This window comes from Chanos chanos, chromosome 5, assembly GCF_902362185.1.
Source record: "Chanos chanos chromosome 5, fChaCha1.1, whole genome shotgun sequence".
Lineage (NCBI taxonomy): Eukaryota > Metazoa > Chordata > Actinopteri > Gonorynchiformes > Chanidae > Chanos > Chanos chanos.
In genome coordinates this window covers 10297238-10319266 of record NC_044499.1, presented here as the reverse complement: position 1 = coordinate 10319266, position 22029 = coordinate 10297238, and the positions used below count along the sequence as shown (strand labels likewise).

Here is a 22029-nt window from a genome sequence, read left to right as displayed (position 1 = left end):
GCTTTCCTCGCCAATGCAATTTCTATCTTTTGGCCAAAAAAAAAAAAAAATCATATTCATAAGTAAATTTATGCTCAAAACAGTTACGGGGCAATTTATTCCCATTGACAATTTATTCACTATGATTTTCTCATTCTTTTGTTCGTAGTTAAAAAAAACCCCGAAAATATCTATTTCAATATTTCAGTGCAAATCATGTCTTGTGTTGATATCAATTCTTTCAACCATTTTCCTAGATGGTTTCAGCAAATCTTTTCCCGTGCCTTAAACGGAAACGTTTGGCGTGGTCCCTCCATACCATGAGGCATCTCTGATAGCGTCATATCCCTCAAATCATAACTGATAAAATACCGTAACAGTGATGGGAGCTCAACATTGAAACATAACAGTCAACAAAAGTCTCAAAACGTCTTTCATCATTTCTGTCGATCAGCAATGAATCTCTTATCGATTGTGGCCATTACTAGATATCCAGAGCTGCTGTTTGTGCAGGCGGCGAGCCAGCGTGAATCACTTATTGCCGGTGTTTGACTGGAGCGGAGTTGAGAGATGTTTTTTTATTGTCTGCTGTATTGTATTTACTCTTTTACGCTGCTGAGATAGGTAACATAACAACCCACGCATTAATGGCAAAACATTACACTCGAGATAAGAAAATACACTCTGTGCTACATGCATTAGCAACCATGAGTTAGCGTTTTAACTGTGCTCTCCAGCATCTCAGCACTGTTGGCGGGGTAAAGGTTTGGATAGAGGGCTTTGGTGTGAAGTGTCCTGGACTCCAGGCAGCTGTTTGAAGTGCAGTGGTGTTTAATGCTCAGATGGAGTCAGGCCAAGCTCTAGGAACAAGGAATTTGTGGCTAGATTTCCTCTGACCTCTCTCTGTGTGAAACTCTTTTGAGTGTGTTTGTATGAATGGAGAGCGATAGAGTTAGAAAGAGAGAGAGAGAGAGAGAGAGAGAGAGAGAGAGAGAGCACAATGAGGAAACGATACTGTGAGTAATTTAGACATTTGTTGATTTAAGTCCTTCGTGCATTACCCAACAGGGTTAGAATTTACTGTTTGCTCCCGGAGTCCAAGTTAGACTGATCTCTGGTGGATGTTCTAAAAGAAGTCCTGGTTTTTGGTAATATGTGAAAGAGGGTTATGTTCCGCTAGACACACAGTGTCCGTGACACCACAAAGACATGGAGGAGGCGTTTTTATAGATGCATCACCGACACTGTATATTTCCAAGCTCATTTTGAGACATAAGACCCCTTTATTCCAGATAGATTGCTTATTTAAAATGAATCAATATCTCCAATCTGCTCACATCGGCTTAAAAATGCACCATAAAAAAAAATTAGTGATGAAGCTGCAAAAGAGAGCTAATAATCTTGTGTGGTGCTTTCAAATCTAAGCCCATGCAGTAAGCACTTTACTGTCTCATGTACATTCATGGCCTGTCATAAAATCTGTACATGAATATTTTAGAAGGCTATTCTCGCCAGCATCAATATTAGCGCTGGAATGCTCTAGAGGGCCATCAGTCCACTAACGTATAGAAAGAAAAGCTTCAGGCTTAGTCTGTCAGATAAATAATCTTTGTAGTTTCAGCCTAAGTGTAATTTAAAAAAAAAAAATCTAAATAAATAAATATGTGAATAAATTAATGTAACTGAATGAATGAAATTACAGCACTTATGAATATGGTTACATGCCTATGAGAAATTACAAAAATAACTAAATCTAAGGACAAGTAAACACACACACACACAGACACACACCCACACACACACACACACCATTCATTTCTGTACTGTAGCCACAGACTTCCTGTCTAAGAGTGACCTACACAGAGCTCCTGGACTGTCTCCTACAGACAGACTAGGGTCATTGCTAGTGCTAAGGTTACTGGACATTCTGGGTTAGATCCATTTAATGCTAGGGTTGCCAGATTGTCTCCTTTAGACAGATCCAATAGGGGATTTGCTATTGCAGCAGAACTGTCCCAGAGGGACTGTTCAATACAGATGGGCCTAAAATCAGACACATTGTTACAGACACTTTGTCTCAACAAGCCTGAAGTTATAGCTGTGTCTCCTGTAGCCTTGTTTCTTAAGTGTTGGTCCCCATAGACAGAACACTAAAACTGCTGCTCCACCTGCAGGAACTCAACACAAATACAGGGAGGTCCTCTGCTCCTCCTGTGTTAAGACACTATGCTACAGTGTGATTAAGATGGTGTTGTCTCCTACCGACAAGCTATTTTTAGCAGTGGTTTTTTTTTTTCTTTTTCTTTTATTTCAAGGTCAGTTCAATGCAGACTTCTAAAGAAAGAATTAGGTTGTTCCAAAAGTAATTTTTGCGTAACATCGGAAATGACTGAGACGTCTTCAGGGACAGGTGAAATTGAACTACTGATACAGATAAGGATGAAGAATGTAAGCACGGTTTCCAGTCATGATTCATTCATGTGTGTAGACATGGGTATCGCATTGAAATAGACAGAGGACAGTGTTTTGACTGAAGTGGCTTAACTGTAATGCTACATAATTACAGTAATACGATTACCAAGCAACAGCTGGGTGACTGCTCTTAGACAACAGATAGATCAGATCCCACCCAAAACCTGTTCATGGTGTCTCTCCAAAAGAATAAACATAACCACCCTTTTACTCAACAGATAAGTCAAAACATATTTTCACTAGGTACATTACGCCTGTTCTGCAGTGGATACTGACAACCTCATGTACTGAGAAGAACCGACAAAAATGAATAAAAGAAGAAGAAGAAGTGGTTTTAGAATTAGAAACTCTTGCCACAGACTCCTCACTATGAGACATTTCTTAGAATGGCACGACACATTTTAAGGTTTCCTGCTCTGTGGTATGTTTTTTTTTTTCTTTTTACCCTGTCAAACCTTTGTTAACGAGACCACATCGTCACCGAGTTGGACAGAAAACAGGAAGTTGTCTGCTCGTGAGTAAAATTTAGAGGTTTTGCTATGACACCGTCTCAGAACATCTGCTACGTGTATGATTTTTCCATTCATAAAATGGGCCTGTCGCTGTCTCTCCACCGACAGAAATGAAAATGAATTCAAACAGTCAGATTTCAAAGACGCACCTTTAGCCCCATTCAGGTTTCATTCAGTTGCTCTTGATCTTTTTTGAACCCTCGTACTCACTTCATTTTTCCCCCTCCAAGTCAATATTATGAACTTCGCTACTAAGTGTGCACGTTAAAAGTCGCACACTATCATGGTAGAAAGAGCAAACACTTGGAGAGAGAAACAGAAAAATGTCCCCCTTTTTCTTTCAGACATTTCTTAATCTCTTAGGCGTATCCATGTCGCTAAACAAAGCGGTTAAGGTGTTAACAGTTAACAGAAACAGTGTATTGCGCTTAAAAAGGTCAGTACTGATCAGAAGTGGGGCTGATAAGTGCCTGACAGACGGAGGCATGTATGTTTTTGACATGAGAGGTGTGAAGTGCTATGACCTCTGCTTTAAAGTACAGTGTGTGCTTCAGAAGCACCACCCGCTTTTTCGGTTTTCTTCTTTTTTTTTTGTTAAGTAAATACACGGTCAGCGTCGCTTTACAAGGTCATATAGGCTGATTACATCAGTCTCACATGTTTCTGCTGCCATCTGCAGACCCCTGCTCTCTATGCATCTCTTCTGTTAACATTTTAAAATCAAACACACACACTTATACATACACCACACCAGTGACAAACAGACAGGGATATGCTATTTTCTATGTGCAGAGGCAGTAGTGGATACCATACTTTCCTTAACAGGATGTGATAGAGTCCTGCCAGGGTGTATTGATCGAGGAGTCAGCTGACTCACTTAATCCAAACATTTGAGTGACGTGAGTCACTGAGCCCGACTTAGAATCTTTCCACAGCCCGGTCCAGCTTTAGGGTATTTCACTCCCGCCGAAAACATAATTCAGAGACAATGCTAAAATTATAATAGAGATAATTAACTGATTGGTTTAGGGATGAGATACATGTTTGTTGACGGAGAGGAACATCGTGCCCTGCGTCCTCTGTGACTTTGCTTATTTGTTTGTGCTGACAACAGCATGCATGGGACCTCAGTGGGTAATCAGATGAGCATATGGTGTCTGGTCTCTGTTAATGTGGCCTTACTGGGAGATAGCGCACTGGAATCATGGCTCACATACATAGCGTTATTGACAGGAAGTCATTGTTGGTTTCTGTCATTGTTTGAGCAGACAGAGAGGAAGAGTACATAAGCAGGGATTTGGCTCTCTACCAGCCTCCTGGGAAAAGTGACTGTGTCCACCAGGAAAGCCATTAAAAAAACAGCGCACTTCCGAGCCAGAGAGGGGACAGAGAGGACAAAGATCACATCCACTACGGGAGGAAAAAATGTATGCGGCACTGACACACACACACACACACACAAACAGAGCGAAACCTGATGAGCAGTGAAAATGGAGTGTGCGTCCCAGTCCAAGTTTCTGATGCATCCAGTATGACTATAAACAGAGGTCATAGACACAACGCACACTGGATGACGGTACTAGTGTTAAGTAGTGCTTTCTCACTCCAAGGCGGTTTGGATAGAGTTTCCACAGTGTCTTGAATCAAACACGGAATGGGATTGCCGGAGCATGGAATGCATTACTCACACTGCTATAGTAAGCCCCTACTTCCTGCTCAGGATAATGTGGGACTAGAGCCCCATTCTCCTCCTCTGTGGGGACTAATCCAAAGAGCAGTCAGCTGACCTTAAATGGCCAATTGGCAGACAGAATACTCTCAACATTCCATCTGCTTTGGATAAAAGTTGGAATTGTGGGCTGGAACAGACAGCTGGTATTGTTACAAAGTAAATGTGTTTGAGTGTGTGTGCATGCATGTACGTGTGTATGTGTATGTGTGTATGTGTGTGTGTGTGTGTGTGAAGAAAAACATTTCCTCAACTTCAATACAGCTGTTGCTCACTGTCCAATGGGAGCCTTGGATGATGGGAAAAGCAGAAAGACCAAGGACTCAGGGGTTTGGTAGTTATAACCAGACATGAATGAGGAACTCCTATGAGTAACTGAATGACTGCGTTAGTAAAAAGGATGTGGGTTTAGAATGTACAATTTTGGCAAATGATAAAGCACTGCAACATGGTGAGAGTGAAGCAGTGCGTTATTCAGAATGTCTGTGGGAAGTAAAACCAACAAAGAAAACTTGAACATTTGGAAAGTCTGAGTTTGAAAGGACAAATGGATCGAGAGTAAAAAATAAAACAGATCTCACATCTGAAGTTAGAGCACAAAAATGTAATTAGAAAAGTAGATAGTTATGCAACATACAATGCATTGAAAACAGACAGATCAAAACAGTTATTCAAATATTCAGTCAATCATAAAAACTACGTTCACTATTCTTACGAAGCGTTAAGACACAAGACGAGAGGCTGTACTCTCTTCCAGTCACATTTGTTTGAATCTGACAGAATTTAAAAAAAAAAACGAAACAAAAAAAAAACACACACGCAAACCAAAATTAAAAATTTAAAAATTAAAAAAAAACAAAAAAAACACTCACACACACAACAACAATTACACAAGTCAAAACTCCAAATAATACAGCAGTGTTCACTAATAGCTGCCACTCGATAAATGGCCTTTCTAACAGCATTAAAAAAAAAAAAAACACATTTGGTTGTACTACTTTGCAATAGCTCTCTGTTGACTGCTTGTCGGGGACCACGCTCCACCACTGAAATGTTCCGATATGGTGCCTCGAACACAGTCAAACTTGCAACATATTTTTTATTTGCTTGGAGGTAGTTATATCGTTCAAATGCTTTGTTGTATACCTGCGCGTGAAACAAATAAGAAAAACAGCTCAGTAATGGGAAATGTATCTAGCAGTTTATTCATCCTCTTATAACTGAATCCTTAATAACACTTATACACTTACTTACGGACTTACTTGAATTGTTATTTTGTACCATGTACCATCTATACATCTATAGCGGTGTAGAAAAACCTTGTAATAATACAGAACAGAAAACTTCCCTGCACTTCATCACTGTCACAGCATGGGAGCATACAGACCTGAGAGCGTTAAGAAGACCCTCCACACTGTTGGGTGGCTGATCCCGCAGGACTTTGATGCATCCTTTCATCTGGTTCAAAAAAAAAAAACCAAACAAACAAAAAAAGAGAGAGAGAAAGAGACACATTCAGGATCATGTCCTGGTATTACCGTCTAATTCATTTACAACATGGTGATAAGGGTCACGCCACGAAAACAGAACCTACGTCAATTTTGGAGGATTTGACGAAGGCTCCCGCAGGGTGAACATAATCATACAGAATAATCACGCCCACCATCACACGTAAACAGAACAGCACCGTGTCCTCATTGGTGAACCGAGTGCGGTACTCCCTGGTCACATAGCAACAGAGAAAAAACAAACAAAAAAAAAAAAACAAAAACCAAAATTCAAACTGGACCTCAACTTGACACACATACAGCGTGAAGTGCACACATATAACGTAATTAAATAATTATAAAACGGTAATAATTTATCGTGGCTCAAGATAAAACGCCTCATTCTTGCTTACAGCCATAAACTGATGTGCGGTATAAAATATGAATATGCAGTCAATAGACTGAACTTACGGCGTTTCCAGCATGACTTTACATACGCTTGCCATCGTACTGAGACAGTCTGTTGTGTTCTCTATGGGTAAATCGTGGTTATCTGAGACAAACTTTGTGGTGGCCGCGCTTAATGTTTTCAGCATGGGCGTGGCGTCGGCATAAAAGAGAGACATCCGATTGGCCATCTCGTTGTCCACCTCGTTTTGTCCCTCTACCTGTAAGAGAAGTTATTTCAATACGTAAACATGAAACGGTGAAAGGGACGAGCTGCTGATTTAGAAATGAAAATGCACTTTTAAGAGTAGTGCAACAGATGCTTTTTGAGTGGGTTCATCTACTTCTCTTTTTTCTTTCTTCTTGTTATAGCCGTTGGTCATGAGAGCTGAATGGAATTCAGTGGGATACGGTTTCTTCGTTTATGCAAATGAGGTATTTTTCCATTTACGGACGCATTTAAAAATCAAATCCGCTGTTATCCCACACCGAATATGCAAGCAGATGTCTACGCGCAAAAACGTGTTTTACAACGCCATCATCCATGTTTCATTAAATCGGCCCTCTCCTAATTACACTGAGCCGTGGAAATGTTTAATTGGGCAGGCAAGGTCAACAAGCCCCTGTCTGGTCTCCTGCTGGGATGTCCCATGACAATACATCAGGTACATGAGAGAGCATCTAATGATGAGGTTGAAATCGTTTGCACGCGATCTCTCTCTTACATCTGCTGAACCCGCTTGTTACTCCTTTTTCTGTGAAGTCAGTTGAAATAAGCTGGTTCGAGGCAAAGAGGAAAAGAGAAAAAGCGAGAGAGCAGAAAAATGAAAATGAGGTGAAAATCTAAGCAAATGAGGGAGAGAAAATTCCGTATTTTCCTGAGTCAGGACCTTGTAGTGCTCTCTGATACATAATGATCCAGAGCATGACAGAACGGAATAGCCTTCATTAACCCCTGACCCTGCAAAATGGGACATAACTAAAACAAAAGCCCCTCTGGAATAAGACTCATTTTCATATGAGAGCTAGACGGAGAGAGAGAGAGAGAGAGAGAGAGAAAGCTGAACTTACTGCAACATTGTTGATTCGCATGCGGCTCAGGGTCCTCCTGTAGTAGCTGAAGTCATTCTGAATGGCAGGGTTGGTCATCTGAAAGCACAATTAGCAAAGATGGTGGGTGAATTTTTTCCTGCTGCTCCGCTCACACTGGCAAACAGGCTTATGTTTCTTCATAAGGTTTGTGCTGGGATGAAAACGATGCGGCCGGATTGATTTTTTTTGTCGTTGTTGTTCTTTAATTATGACATTATGAATATCATTGTGAATTAGTGATTCCTTAATCAGAGCAACATCATGTAACGTCAAACGTCACTGACTTCAAATGAGGTGCCTTGTTTTCTCATTGAGAACATAATGCATATAAATACAGACAGTGGTAAAATAGCTGTTGTAGAACAGCTGTGGAGTCAGATCATGAAGACTCAGTTTTAGGGGGCTCCAAAAATTGAACAAATTCTCCAGAGCTTCTACGTTTTACTGGGTTTACTAATGAGAGAAGCGCCTTCACAACTAGAAAACAGATTCAAACTCCACCAACTTCTGCTATGTGGATTTCTAACAATTCTCTCTACTGCTCTAAGTTCTCCCTCTGCTTTGTGCACTTGAGGATTGTCACTCGCAGATTCTCTTTTTAACTTTCATTCTTTCTCTTTCTCTCCCGCTCTCTCTCTCTCTCTCTCTCTCTCTCCTGCTCATTACTGTTTCTCCTGTTCAGCAATACTGGCTTTTCTTGTCGTCTTTATCCTTTTCATGCCAGTCTTTTTTTTCCTTCTGCTGTTCTATAACTCACCTTTGCCTCTTAACACCACCCCTCACCCCCACCCCAATTCCTTTTCACTCACTCTTCAGTTCTTTTCTGATTGAGCTGCTCCAGGAGGAGAGAAAGGGAGAGGATAGAGTAGGAATATGGGGGAGCGTGACGCTGAGGATTCTTTAGTGTGCCATCAGAGGCCGAGCGCTCCCCCGTAACTCTCAGCACAGCGTGAAGGGAGCGGCGTGACCTCGGGCATACTGGTTACCTTGAGCTCGTCGAAGCGCAGCGTGAAGTGGAGGATCTCTGCAAACTGGCGAGCCAAAGCCTGCTCCTGCTCCAGGTGCTGCGTGGGACTGCAGTGCGTGCTCGTCAGGAATCTCAGCAAGTCATGCAATGCTTGCTCTGCATGAGACAAAAAAAGACAGGGGGGATGGGGTGGAGGGGTGGAAAATAGATTGTTGTTAGAGATGGATGGATGGATGGATGGGTGGATGGAGGGATGGATGGGTGGATGGATGGATAACTTTAATGACAGAGTACAGGACAGTGATGCTATAATGAAGGAAATGATGAATGAACATGGGAATGTGGACAAGGGAAAGTGAGGCAATGATACTGTAAATGAGGAGTGAAATTAAACAGATGGCGATAGTTGTATGGAGAAAGAGCGATTGAAATATAGTCACAGAATGGTACGAGTTCAAAAAAAAAAAAAAAATGTTTTCCCCTATTTTTCCCCATTTCTCTGAAACAAGACTATAAAATTGAACTTAGATGTGGTGACATCATTTAGAAGTGTAAATGACCATAGCAGGGTAAACAAAATCGCAATTCAAAATTGTAGCGGTGCAGAAGGAAACCAGAGAGACACTTAACATTTCAAAATCACATCCACATGCATTTTTCACGATGCAGTCAGGTTCCTGGCAGACCACTACAAATCTCTGAGCCCAACAGGGAGATGTGGAGTTTAGCCTAGTGCTTTGATGGCTCAGTGCTGCCTCCCCTGTAGAGTTAGCTGCCTTTAGTTGTTCTCTATGTGTGATTAGAGGATATGTCATGGTTAATTAGGTCATGACCTAATTCTTCATATGGAGGCCTCATTCCGACCAAGTGAATCACAGGGCAGCACCCAACGGGCCTAAAATAACAGAGGTGTAGTGGTACCTTTGGTCTGCCCACACACACACACACACACACACACACACACACGCACACTTTTAACTCTATTCAGGAATTTCACCTGAATCACCATTTACTTAGTACATCAGGTGTGCAGATGAAAGTAGAATGTATCAAAGCAGTTAGAAAAAAATAGTTTGAGTGTTTAGTAATATTGACCCATTCACGTTTTGTTTTTTTTTTTTAAAAATCGTTCTGGAAAGAGGCACACAGCACAACGGGACTTTCCTCATGACCCAACTTCCCACAATACTGACAGATGAACAACTAGCACTAGCGTCACTCGGCGGTCAACAAATACATAAAACCCCCAAAGACTTATCTTAAATAAATACACATTTTAATTAAAAAAAAAAAAAAAAAAGGATTCAACTAGCATGAGAGCCCGAGTATGGGAAAAAAACAATCACGTCGAAGCAGACTCAGATCATGAGAACAGTGTCTTGTTGTGGTAGATGAGGTAACAGTGATTCGTCTCGCCTGAGGAACGCGCTAATCCAATTAAGACGCACTGATGCTTTGCTTTAGGGCTAGTTCTACATGAGCATGAGCCGCTAGCATGCACCGCATAATAAAAAGAGCAAAATATTAACATGCACATCATAATGGCATGAGCCTCAGAGAGACAATACCAATACCTACCCCTCCATACCTAAACATACAAAACGGCGCATTAAATATTATGACGAGTTACAATAATCGTCGCACCGCACATATCCATGTATTGCAACATTCAAAAGCCCTCAAAACTTAACAAAAATGACAATCATAACATGGTATGTGAGTTTGAAGGAAGATTCTCCAACTTATCATAAGGGTCTGGAAGAGAGGGAAAGAGACAGATGGAAAGAGTATGATGGCGAGACACGCTGCAGCGCATGGGTAGTCAAGGTTATGTAACTTACTACGGCTCAGAGTTGACACGTGTATTAACGCAGTTTAATCAGATGAGGATGATTCATTTAACAAACAAGATCAGGATTTACGTCATAGCCTCTCAGTTCAAGCGCGACGCTACAAACCACAATGTGTACAATCTGAAAGCCGAGCCGGTCACATTCTCTGTATTAGCCAATAAAAATGCAAAGTGGGTTAGTAGAACACATATCCCTTCGAGAAATCATTCATACAGCGCCACATCTTAACATATTAACGTGGGGAAATGAGTACAATCAAATTTCATGAGCATATTTACATATTTTCTGCCATATGAAAATGCAGATACTTTGTGATGTGAACTTGTGGAAGGAGCTTTCTGATAACCAGCCGAGACAATACAGCCGTTCCCGTGTGTGTTTTTGAGTTTAGCTCGTGGAAGCGCTTACCCAGTTTCATAGAAAACAGGTAAAACTTCTTCAGTTTTCCCACTAGTGGGACCACAGTGGCCCAGGCCTTTTCCTGCACACTGTCATCATTTGGCTGCTGTATAGCCTGAACAAACAAACAAACAAACAAGCAGAAAAAAACCCCACATTCAGTCAAATACTAGACAATCACAATCACTGCGCATTTCTGAACTGGAGAACAGATGTGTTTCTGTGATAAAAAAACATAAAAAGGAACATCATTCATCATTTTAAACAGTTTCCGTTTCGCTTTTCGTTTTGGGGACTTATTTCAATAAAGCTGTTGTAGGCGCTGCCTGTGTTACCTGTCGGATGGCTTCCCCTGCTCCGCTATAAGACTGCAGGTCATTAAGAATTGCCTCTGCCTCCGTCAACACTTTGTTTACTTCATCCCACACCTTCCTCTCCGTCTCTGTGGGCTGTGCATCTAAAGATGAGAGACAGCCAGGGGATCAGGACAGCAGGGGTCAGCTCAATTAGCATGACTTGAAAGATTCAGGTGAAAAATGTGATGGTTCTGTAATGGCTCTCCTGATTTGTGCTTGACCTTAGCAACAGAGAGTTGTTTTGTTTTGGGGTTTTTTTAGTGTGTGCTGTCGTAGTAGACCGTGTCAAAAGAGAACGACACAGTTGCATTAGAATAGTATAAAATAAGCACTTGAACTTACTTTCAAAGTCCAGGAAGAAGTTCCCAGCGTTATTGTCTAAGTCCCTTGTCAGAACTTTGATCAGATTCCCCATGCTGACCAATCAGAAACCTAAAGACATTATGACATAAGAGAGAAGAAAGAAACTCTTTATTCAACATCATCCCAAACTTTCACGTAGGGTTCGTTGTGTTAAACTGTATATGCATGCTTGGGTCTGTGTGTGTGTGTGTGTGTGCGTGCGTGCTTGCGTGTAAGTGTCAGAGAGAGGGAGAGCAGACACACTGTAATATTCATATGTTTGTCTCTTTCTGTCTGCATCCCTTGTCTCCTGGAGACAAACTGACCTGCCACCTGTCCTAACATGGCAACATCTGGCCACATGTGTGAATGTGACAAGGAACATCTGCTAAGGGTACTCCAGGGAAAGAGAGTGCATCCCAAAACAATGCTACATTGGGTCTCTCAAACACAAGAAGAAGTTGAATTTATTACATACATGCTAGGTAGCAAGCTCACCCTGCTCTAATGCTGTACTGCCCCCTGGCAGACTAGCTGTCCCTGCAGTGACCTGCTGTAGTGTGAAGCATGGTTAAGGGTGAAACGTGACCCACCCACTTCACTACTGCCGTGCTTACACACAGTAAAGGAAAGTTGTCCTATAAAAAATGAATTATTTTAACCTGAATCAGCTCTCTCCTCAGTGACTGTATACTATCATCATGCAGGAGACAGCAGTCATTACATGACCATGTAAGGGAGTCATTTTCCCAAAAGCACTTAGAAGCTGAAATCACATTCGCCTAAATCAGGGTGCCTCTTCTGCCAAGATTTAATTTAGATTAAAAGCAACATGCCAACCCATTTCAAGAGCTTCTAAGAATCCGTACTTCTAATAAGCACTCAAATTAGCATTTCATAGATACATTAGATACATTAAAAGAAAAGTGTTAAAGTATCATGGTAAGATGTGGGCTGATCCATTGCATTAACCCTCTAACCCTCCAGATTATTCAATGCTGTCAAAAGGTAATGAAATCTAGATCAAACAGTATGGCGCAATGCCTTAATGACCCACAGCTCAGGATGGCTGTACATGTGTGTGTGTGCGCGCGCGTGCGTGTGTGTGTGTGAGAATGTGAGTGTGTATGCGTCTGTGCATTTGTGCCTCTGAGCATCTGTGTGTGTGTGTGTGTGTGTGTGTCTGTGTGAGGAGTGTGTGAGTGATGCTTTCACACATTCAGTCTACGCCACAGAGGATGGTGAGTACTACTTACTACTGTATCTGCCTTGAACCCCAAAAGCTCCCCTGTCAGCTTTGCCTGCCCCAGGTGGGGGGAGGGTACAATAGGATGAAGGCTGCTTATTTGACTGCTGCCTCCCCACCCTTACATTCTCATTGGCTAAGACAGGGAACTGAACATTCTGCTGTTTCCATGGAGCCCAAAAAAGCTCTCTCAACTAAAAACAACCCAGCAACCAATAAGAGCAGAGTAGTGAGGCAGGAGTAGAGTAGGGTACATGATATCCCAAAGACTTGAATAATTGAATAATGAGTGCTACACTTGAAAGAGGTTCAGGTTTCAAAAAACAAGAAAGAGTGAGTGGCTTCTTGTGTGGCAGAATAGCGTTTGAGGGAACAGAACGAGACACATGAATGCTGAAACACATTAGGAGTCTTTTTTTTTTTCTTTTTTCTTTTTTTTTTTTTTTTGATCTTTTTATAGCAACTCCATCACTACATCTGTTGATCAACTGTTTGTAATAAAAACAGGCCATTAAAGAAAAACACACTGTCAGATGTTAACCCGTAATGTTTGGGTTTTAAATCAGATAAATACTTTGAATATAAATTATCCTGTCTACGCACAACACCATTTTACAGATGTATGCTTTGATCTTGATGATAAAAAAAAATCAAAACAAAACAAAACAAAACAAAATTAAAAAACTGAATCAACCTTAAACCACAATTATGGAAATTCATAAATACAGGCCTGAGACATCTCTGATGTGCCTAAGTGACTCACATTCAAGCTTCTATCGCTCTGTTTTGTGGTTTGATCAATAAATCCAGCACAGTTATGGCAATGAGAGTGGAGAGTACTGGTTACAGGGTGTGGATGCAGTGCAGTCTCACCACTGCAGCACCGACAGCATGTCTCAGCAGCCACGGAGCGTGTGTGTCCACGTGCCCACCCTACTACTACTACTACTCCTGCTCAGCCAGTGGGAGACATCGACCCCGCCCTTTTTCTCTCTCCCACCCCCCCCCCCTCCCTTCTGCAAACACTCACACACAGTTCAGCAGGGTGGGGGGTTGGGGGGGGGCGGGGGTTCGTCACGTGGGCACAGGCAAGGCTCCGCAGTGCAGGGAAAAGCAGCAGTACTCCACTTGACCCAGATTCTCCCGGTGCCATGCCACGCTGTGTTAGCGTTATAGCGTTAACCTCCCCTGTGAGCTGAGGATAGACTGAGAATGCTGCAGGGTGCCCTAGGCAAACAGGGCGGAAAGCAAGACTGGCACCAATACCCCCCTGCTGGCATAACGACACACATACACGCACGCACGCACACACACACACACCCCCACACATTTGCAGAGCTGTGTGTCCTAGTTATAAAATACAAATATTCATAGATAATATGTTTAAAGTTAGACATTTTAACACATCGAGGTACTTAGTAGATTTCAAATTGGTCAATATGATTTGCTGTTGATATGCGTATTACACAATCCTTATCAATTTACATGACTTATACTGTGAGTTTGCATGTGTAGCGGATAAGTAACTGACTATCGTGCAGACGACAGAAAATGATCAGTGCCCCCCAGGGCCACGTCCATCACTCCTCCCCTGCCGTGACAGAGAAGTCAGGCTGTTGCTACAGTCCAGATGTGACACTAGGGTCCTCCAACAAGACACAGGAGCCGATGTGTCCCAGTATTTGTGCCCTTAGGAGTTTCTACTCTTTCACTACACACACCCACCCCAAAACCTGCGCCTTATCTCTCACAGTGAGCAAAAAAACACAGGAACCCCGTCCGGAGGTCACCACGCCAGGGCACAGGAATGCAGGGCAGCCCGACTGCGATATGACCAAATCCCTCCAGCATCGGTGATGAGTCACCGCAGTTCCTTCCGTACCAGAAAACATGACACATCCCTCTATTTCCATCCACAGTCCTGTCCCCGTCCCAGAGGACGTCCAGATTAAAGATGAGTCAGAGCAGTTTGTCTTTTCACTCAATATTACTTTGAGGAAACGGATAACTTCAAAAAAAAAAAAAAAAAAACCAGACACGTGGCAAACATTCCGAGCCCAGTTACAGCATACTTTAATCATGACAGAGTTCGCGCATCAAGAACGTGATAATATATACACTGTCATCCCATACTCCACAGAGATCTGAGCAGAGAGTGAATGTTCAAAGACTGTGATATGTCTGTGTCCGTCTCACAACATCTTTTAGTTTAAATTTTCCCCCCTCTTTTTCTTTTGCTTCAGTGTAATTACTGTAGCTTAGATACACTCCCTGCGACAGACTCCACCATGGAGACCCATCTCCCCAGACTAACCTGTGCTGGAAGCGTATCTGAACTTCAGATGAACCTGAACATCACAACCGCTTCACCCAAAGGGATCATGGACAAACAGTACTAGGGCACAAATTCACTGCCCGCCACTCCCTCCAGCTACAAGAGGAGCATCACTCACACACACACACACACACACACACACTTCTGCCACAGAGTGCCCTCAGAGGCACAAATCTAAGGTGTTAGTGACAAGCCCTAATTTCAGATTGAACATCTATAGCTGAGCACACCAACAATCTGTCTCACTGTTGATACTGTTGACACTGTTGTGACCTCTCCCCAATTAATAGTGTTATGACGGTGTCGTCATAACACTAAAAAAAAAAAATGTGATACTCATCTATCTCACTTCATAAAGTACACTTATTGAAAATGACAGTACCACAGTACAATACTGTGACTACCATGACCTGTATAAGAGCAGTATCATCCCCTCTCTTGTGTGTTTTTGAGTTTCACATAAAATTAAGGTCAGGGTGGAGAATTTAGAGCCACTCGAGGGACTGCACTCAAAACAAACAGAAGCGACTTTAGTGGCGGGCTCTCATCGCCCCCTAGTGGAATGTGTAAGTAAATCATCACATTTAACCTGCAAAGCCTCGCCCCAATGCTCCAATTTCATTCCTATCTGTAATGAATTTCTATGTATTCAGTCTCTACTTCTGGGTTAGTTAGAGGACACCTTGTCTGTATCAGTGAGACAAAACTCATGGCCACAAAAAATACTGAGGCTGAAGTTCTTAAATGATCTATTACCTGTAAAGACCTTTTACCACTTCACTGGCGGTCATAAGTGTATGTGCGACTACTGAAAACTTCACAAACAGCTGTGATAGCACAAAATGACACACTAAGTAAGACATGTATAGCAGACTGTGACTGAGTTCATACACTGGAATACTACAGATGATCAAAGTTCACCATTTTCCTTCGCCATGATTATTTATTTTGACATTCTGAAATTTCGCATTTCTGCATATGAGTGTGTAATCACAGGAAGATGGCAGAAATCAGCATAGGGTGCATCTGTAATGTCTCCAGACTTCAAGCTGCAGGCTAACCACACCCAAATACAAAGTCCTATCTTAAATCAGCATTGAACATCTTATTGTTTTAGGCCAGTTGTGTGAACATAAATCCACCAATATATTTTTAACAAACGTAGTTTTTATCAAAAGACAAATTAATACGAACATAATTGAGTATCATGTGTCTGTTTTAGTCAAAACATTTAAATTTGATTTCTTTTCTCAGTAATAACTCATAAATTAGTAATACAGTTTCAAAGGTCAAAAAAAAAAAAAAATTACCAACAAAAATGATCTAACCACTAAAATAAAATGAATTTAAAATGACAGGTCCCTCATATTGCAGTCTTAAGCAAGAAGAAAGAGCAAAATTTGAATTAGGTTATACTCTGCCACCTTGTGGTTATTAAAAAACTGCACTTCTTAAATAATGCAGCTGTAACACTAAGGGGGAACATTGCAGCACACGTTTTCATTTTCACTCATCACTTTTTCCTTTGTTCTTTTTATGAATAGTGGTGCTATATTTTATTAACAGTGAAATAAGCATTAAGCGAATACCAAATGACAAACAGGACTTTAATGCTGTCAGACGTGAGCCGTGAGTAATAACTGACTTTTCTTATCTTTGACTCCATCATTCTGTGGCTTTTAAGAAATCGTTTGTTCTTTCGTTTTGTTTCCTTGCTTGGCTCAGTCGCCTGAAAGTCTCATGTTTTGTGGCATGCCTTATATAGGTTCAATATCCCTGCTGACTTCACTCAGCGCTTGAAATAGACACTGTCTTTTCTCTTGTCTAGCTGCTCTGTCTCATCAGTAGTCACTTTGGATTACGCCCACAATTCAGGTTACAGATATGAAAATTCTGTCTTAAACTGAGCTATTCAGATTTCAATTCACTAAATGGCTGGACGTCTTGTAGCAGGGCCACAAGGAAAAGTAGCACCGAAGAGTTATTGGGGTAGGACTAACTAATTCAAACGCCGAAAATACATTCCCGTCTGGAAACGAATGGAGAGCAGGCCGCAGCGCTGACTGAAATGATGGATCCACAGAACACGGAAAGTGAAGAAAAAGGAGCATGGAAAAATGCCACAGGCTGAGACAAGACGGAGCCAATGTGACGTGAAGCTCGCAGGCCTGTGAGAACACGCTTCCACCGACATGACTACACAAGTCCTTGTCTCCCCTGCCGTGCTCCACTCTCATCTACAGGTTCTCCTCGGTTCTCACAGGCTGTTTTTCCCCGAGACAGGATCTCTGCGTTTTTTTGTGTTTATCATTACCGTCGAACTCACACTGTTCCCCCTTACTGCAATGACGAGAGATGCCTGGAAGTATGGAACTAGAACGTACTCTCTTACCATCAATACTTTTTCTGAGAGTGCAATCAAGTAGTGTGTTCGAGGCATAAACGTATGGGTGCCAATTATCTTCAAAAAGGCATCCTTATTAATGCATGTAACCTGTGTGGAAAATATATTGCATGTTCTCTCTCTACCCTCATTAGTACATGTTGAGCACACAAACTTCAAGAGACCACGTTTGTGGACGATGCCATTTGTATACACTTCATTGTCGAGGATGGGATTATAATGCCTAAAAGTTCCTAAAATGCCTAAAAAGAGAGATTTGGCTCGGTAGAGTGAGATGTGATATTTCAGCATCAGAGGAGAATAACGGTGAGGTGTCAAACATGTTTACAGTGTTTTTTGAGGGAACATAATCTGTTTATCTCATTTAATTTATTACCATATTTAACTGTTCCCACAGAGTTTAGAAGAGTTGTGTAGGCGTTTTAAAAAAAACTCACAACTCTCTGTGAGATTACGAAATTTGACTTGAAAGAAATCATCTCTAACACTTGAACAAAATACAGTGAAACACAGACAGCCATTTTATGTGTTAGGTGTGAATGAGCTGAGATATGCTAACAGTAAGATACGTTACAGTCTGTCTGTAGGAGAGGAAACCCGCTTCAAGTGCATCTTCACTTCCTGGGTTTTTTTTTTTTCTTTTCTTTTCTTTTCTTTTTTGCCTCAGCAAACGTCTACTTTCTCACCCTTCACGCTAAAGCGAACACACTAGACTTCTAGTTTCAAACGGTGACGCCCCGCCGACTTTGGCAATCTTCAGTTAACCAATTCAGCAACTGCAAATAAACACTACGTAACTTATACATGATTACATATGCAATTTCTTTTTTAATTGCAGTTCTTATCAGCTCTGCTTTGCAGATAACTGTTCATGCCCTCAGGCCATATTAAAGTGTCCCTTCAGCTGCTCAGAGAGCTGCAGAGTGTTCGGTCCAAGTACAAACACAATAATAGAGAAATGCACTTCACAGAGGAAGTGCTCGTACAGCGAAGAACTACATAGAAACCATGCTGTTTGAACTCACAAGTGGAGTACAGTGCAGTTTGTGACCGATCCAAACAAAACGCAGGGTTTTGGAGTTTGCAAAAAGCAAATGATAACGCCAGTTCATTTCCTTAAATGTACTGGTGTATGTTTAAACACATACACCTTTTTTTTTTACCATTTACCCTTTTGGCATTTAATGTTTGCACCTGGGAGTGTACAAGCAGTCTGAGGTACAAAGCTATTATTTCATACCTCTGATTAAAGGACTACAAGGTTTGACTAAACCATCAGTGACACCAGATGCTCCATTACATGAACATTTGCAACATGACTATAAGAGTACAGCAATAGTTTCACTCTCAATCAGATCTGAATGGACGACAGTGTGAGTGCTACACAACACAATACAAATTTCTACCTTCTTTCAAAAAGGCCAGCAGTCAAAATATCTCAGTGACACTCCCCCTCAAGCAGAGAAGAACTGTGGTCTGCACAGACAAAATGAAGGCGTCAGTGTCAATATTTTGACTCCCCTGGTTCAATTAAAATGTGTGTAAGGCTATTAGACAAAACAGTCGGGGTGGAAGAGCTATACATGGTTCTGTAGTCAGTGACAGATAAGGCACAATTACACCTAACAGAAAATTTCAGCAGATAAGATGTCTATGCACAGATATGTACTGCATGCACTCACTATAACTAACATGCTTAAAATGTTAAGACAAAGTTGGAATGTTGGAGGACCATATAGAGGCATGTATTTTCAGGTGGAAATTTTGCTAGATCACTATAATAATACCATGATCACTTCAGTAACAATACATGGTACTAAATGTTAATGACATATTTTTAAACAAACAAACAAACAAAAGCACAATAGGTTTTACAATATAGCAGAGGATTCTGAAATTGTGTGGATTACCATTTTGGAACATGACCAAATTTTATGGGGATGTGAGAGATCTTTTTTTCAGTATATATAACTTATTATGGCCTGTGGTTTCTCTGCTACCCTTTTAATTTATGTTGTGCACATGTACGTATTTGGGCTTGTTGCTTTTTACAAAAGCGTACTCTAATCCTTCATTCACAACAGGTAGTTCTTACTTATTGTTTGTGGCTGAGCTGAATACTGTAAATGAAGGAACTTGTGCGATAGAACTGCGTGTTTTGAATAAACAAAATCAGGAAGTGGCATGGTCTATCTTCACACAGAGGAAGAACGCCTTTCGCACTATTGTTTCTGTTCGTATAACTGCAGTTTTAATTCAACTATGATAAACCAACCCAAAGCCCCTTTGTTTTGTTTATGAGAAATACATCACCTATATTAACGAGGTAAACTTATTTAGTTACATTGTTAAATTCATTATCTCAGGTCAAACACTGCTGATATTGCTGTTTTAGATGTTCAAGAACCGAAATGACTCCTAAAGCAAACAGTTTCATCAGAAGGCAAGGAGCTCACTTGCGCGTCAAGCTTTATAATGTGCTTTTCTAGCATGCAACTTTTGTTTTGGGGTTTTTTTCTCGTAAATTAGCCAAGACATTTTCAGGCTATCTTTCGGCACACCTCTGGCTTCAAACAGAAACCGAAAAAAAACACTCTTTCACGAGTAAGTACACCAGGTGGGAACACAAATCTTTGACGGTATCATATTGCTCTGCAATGCAATAGAGTTCAACACGCCTAGAGGCATAATGTGTTTTAATAACAAACAGATTGAGCCCTTCGTCTTAATCGACATCTTATAAAATACATGGCTTACCTTAAAACTTGAAAAAACTGTCCCCCCAAAAAATAAGAAAAGCCGCGAAGTAGATACAACTCAAAGGAACATGCTGAAGATGTGTCGTGTGTCTACATTTTCCGGGTTGGCCAATCATATACGAAATGCTGTCAGTTGCACAGGTTCTTCAGCACTCTGAGCGCGAGAGAGAGGCAGTCCTTCACTATAAAAGGAATTGATTTATAGAGAGGAAGTGGAGTAATTATACCTCCTCTATGACGCGCGTCAATGAATTTGTGGCCCTGCTCATGAACCGTCTTCAAATTTTGCATCATACTAACCCCACATTCCACGTGTGGAAAGCGGTTCTTCAAAAAAAAAAAAAAAAAACGTAAAAAGAGAATAATGGTGGGAGAAGATTACAAACGAGGAGCATTTGATGTCAACATAAAATATTTATTGATAGATTAAACTTGATAGAAGTATAGTTACTTCCTGACAAAACTTACAGTGCAGCAAACACAGACAAACCAAAAGACAGGGAATGAGCAGTGAGAAAACACACATCCTCAATCCTTCATTAGGATTTAATCCAGTTCTTTCACATTATAACGTGAAAATAGCCACTAAACTGTTTATGTATTCAAGCATTAACTGATGGATGACAGAGATGGGGAATACATTGATTCTGTATTCTTGCAGACAGAGGTCTTAACCAGAATTGCACACATTTGGTCCAATTATGGGCTCATTACAGGGGCTCTATGTACAATATACAGGAATGATACATTAGGTGACTTATAGACACAACTTAACATTATCCCTTGCATTCTTCAGTGGGGTATCAACCTTGTTGCTTGTACTGCAATCTTGCACTTTTTTCTGTGGTTTATCCCTTAGTTATAACTAGGTCTACTGTACTAACATACCATAAAACAGAGGAAAATATTCAGTTATTTCTTACACTCAAAGGGACCAGTAACCTTTCCCTTTTACACTGACGTGCTTAAGACCTATAAATGTCAAATACTATCAACATCAAATATCATACAGGAGGCATTCATTAATCCACCGTCTCTCAATAAAACACCAGTACGTTAAAAACCTAAAGTAAAAACTTGTCTCCCTGGTAAGGACAAGGAAGAAGAGGTCAACATTAAGTTCATTCTGAATCATGTCAGTCACTCACTGCATAAACCTCCACACAAAACAAAACTATTTAAAAAAAGGAAAGAAAAAAAAAAGCAAAAAACCAAACAAACAAAACAAACAAAGAACAAAACAATGCACATTCCACAGTAATGCAGACCAGAGTTTAAAAACTGCCTGTACTTCTTTTGGCAGATGACATGTTGGTCCATGTGCGCAGGTCCGTGTGAATAAGCACCATGCTTTGGCTTCAGTCTCTAAGTGACAGGTCATGACCACAGGGGCTGTACACTGCTGTGTACCCAGTCCAGTAGTCTAAGAATGGTACTCCCAGGACTTAGTCTCATACTTGCGTACGGGACAAAACCATTTTCCCAGGGGCCTGTGACATCATTTCAGTCCCTCAGTAAACAACAGCAGGGGAGAAATGTGGATGCCGTCTGGAAAAAGTCAGTAACCAAAACTATGATGGCTGAGTAGATAAAGGTGACTGCATTTGAGATCATAGCTTAACGCACTTACATACCAGTCAACTGGTCTAT

At 41.1% G+C, this 22029-nt stretch overlaps 1 protein-coding gene across 1 annotated transcript; it reads right to left on the bottom strand.

Moving 5' to 3' along the window:
* Positions 1-5771: 5771 nt before the first annotated feature.
* Positions 5772-20453, bottom strand: fam49ba (family with sequence similarity 49 member Ba). The gene is made up of 10 exons (XM_030774483.1): positions 20378-20453; positions 11636-11725; positions 11273-11394; positions 10947-11052; positions 8705-8841; positions 7698-7775; positions 6651-6847; positions 6287-6413; positions 6080-6150; positions 5772-5838 (listed from the first exon to the last, which is right to left on the bottom strand). Exons 2-10 carry the CDS (start codon positions 11706-11708, stop codon positions 5772-5774), a joined length of 978 nt encoding a protein of 325 aa, XP_030630343.1. The 5' UTR covers positions 11709-11725; positions 20378-20453.
* Positions 20454-22029: the final 1576 nt, after the last annotated feature.

Excerpts from the sequence above, each read along its gene's own strand:
- fam49ba (XM_030774483.1), bottom strand. The coding sequence starts at position 11,708 with ATGGGGAATCTGATCAAAGTTCTGACAAGGGACTTAGACAATAACGCT. Across the intron at positions 6,848-7,697 it reads TGCGAATCAACAATGTTGCA|GTAGAGGGACAAAACGAGGT; the intron begins GTAAGTTCAGCT and ends CTTCTCTTACAG. Across the intron at positions 6,151-6,286 it reads TCAAATCCTCCAAAATTGAC|ATGAAAGGATGCATCAAAGT; the intron begins GTAGGTTCTGTT and ends TTTTTGAACCAG.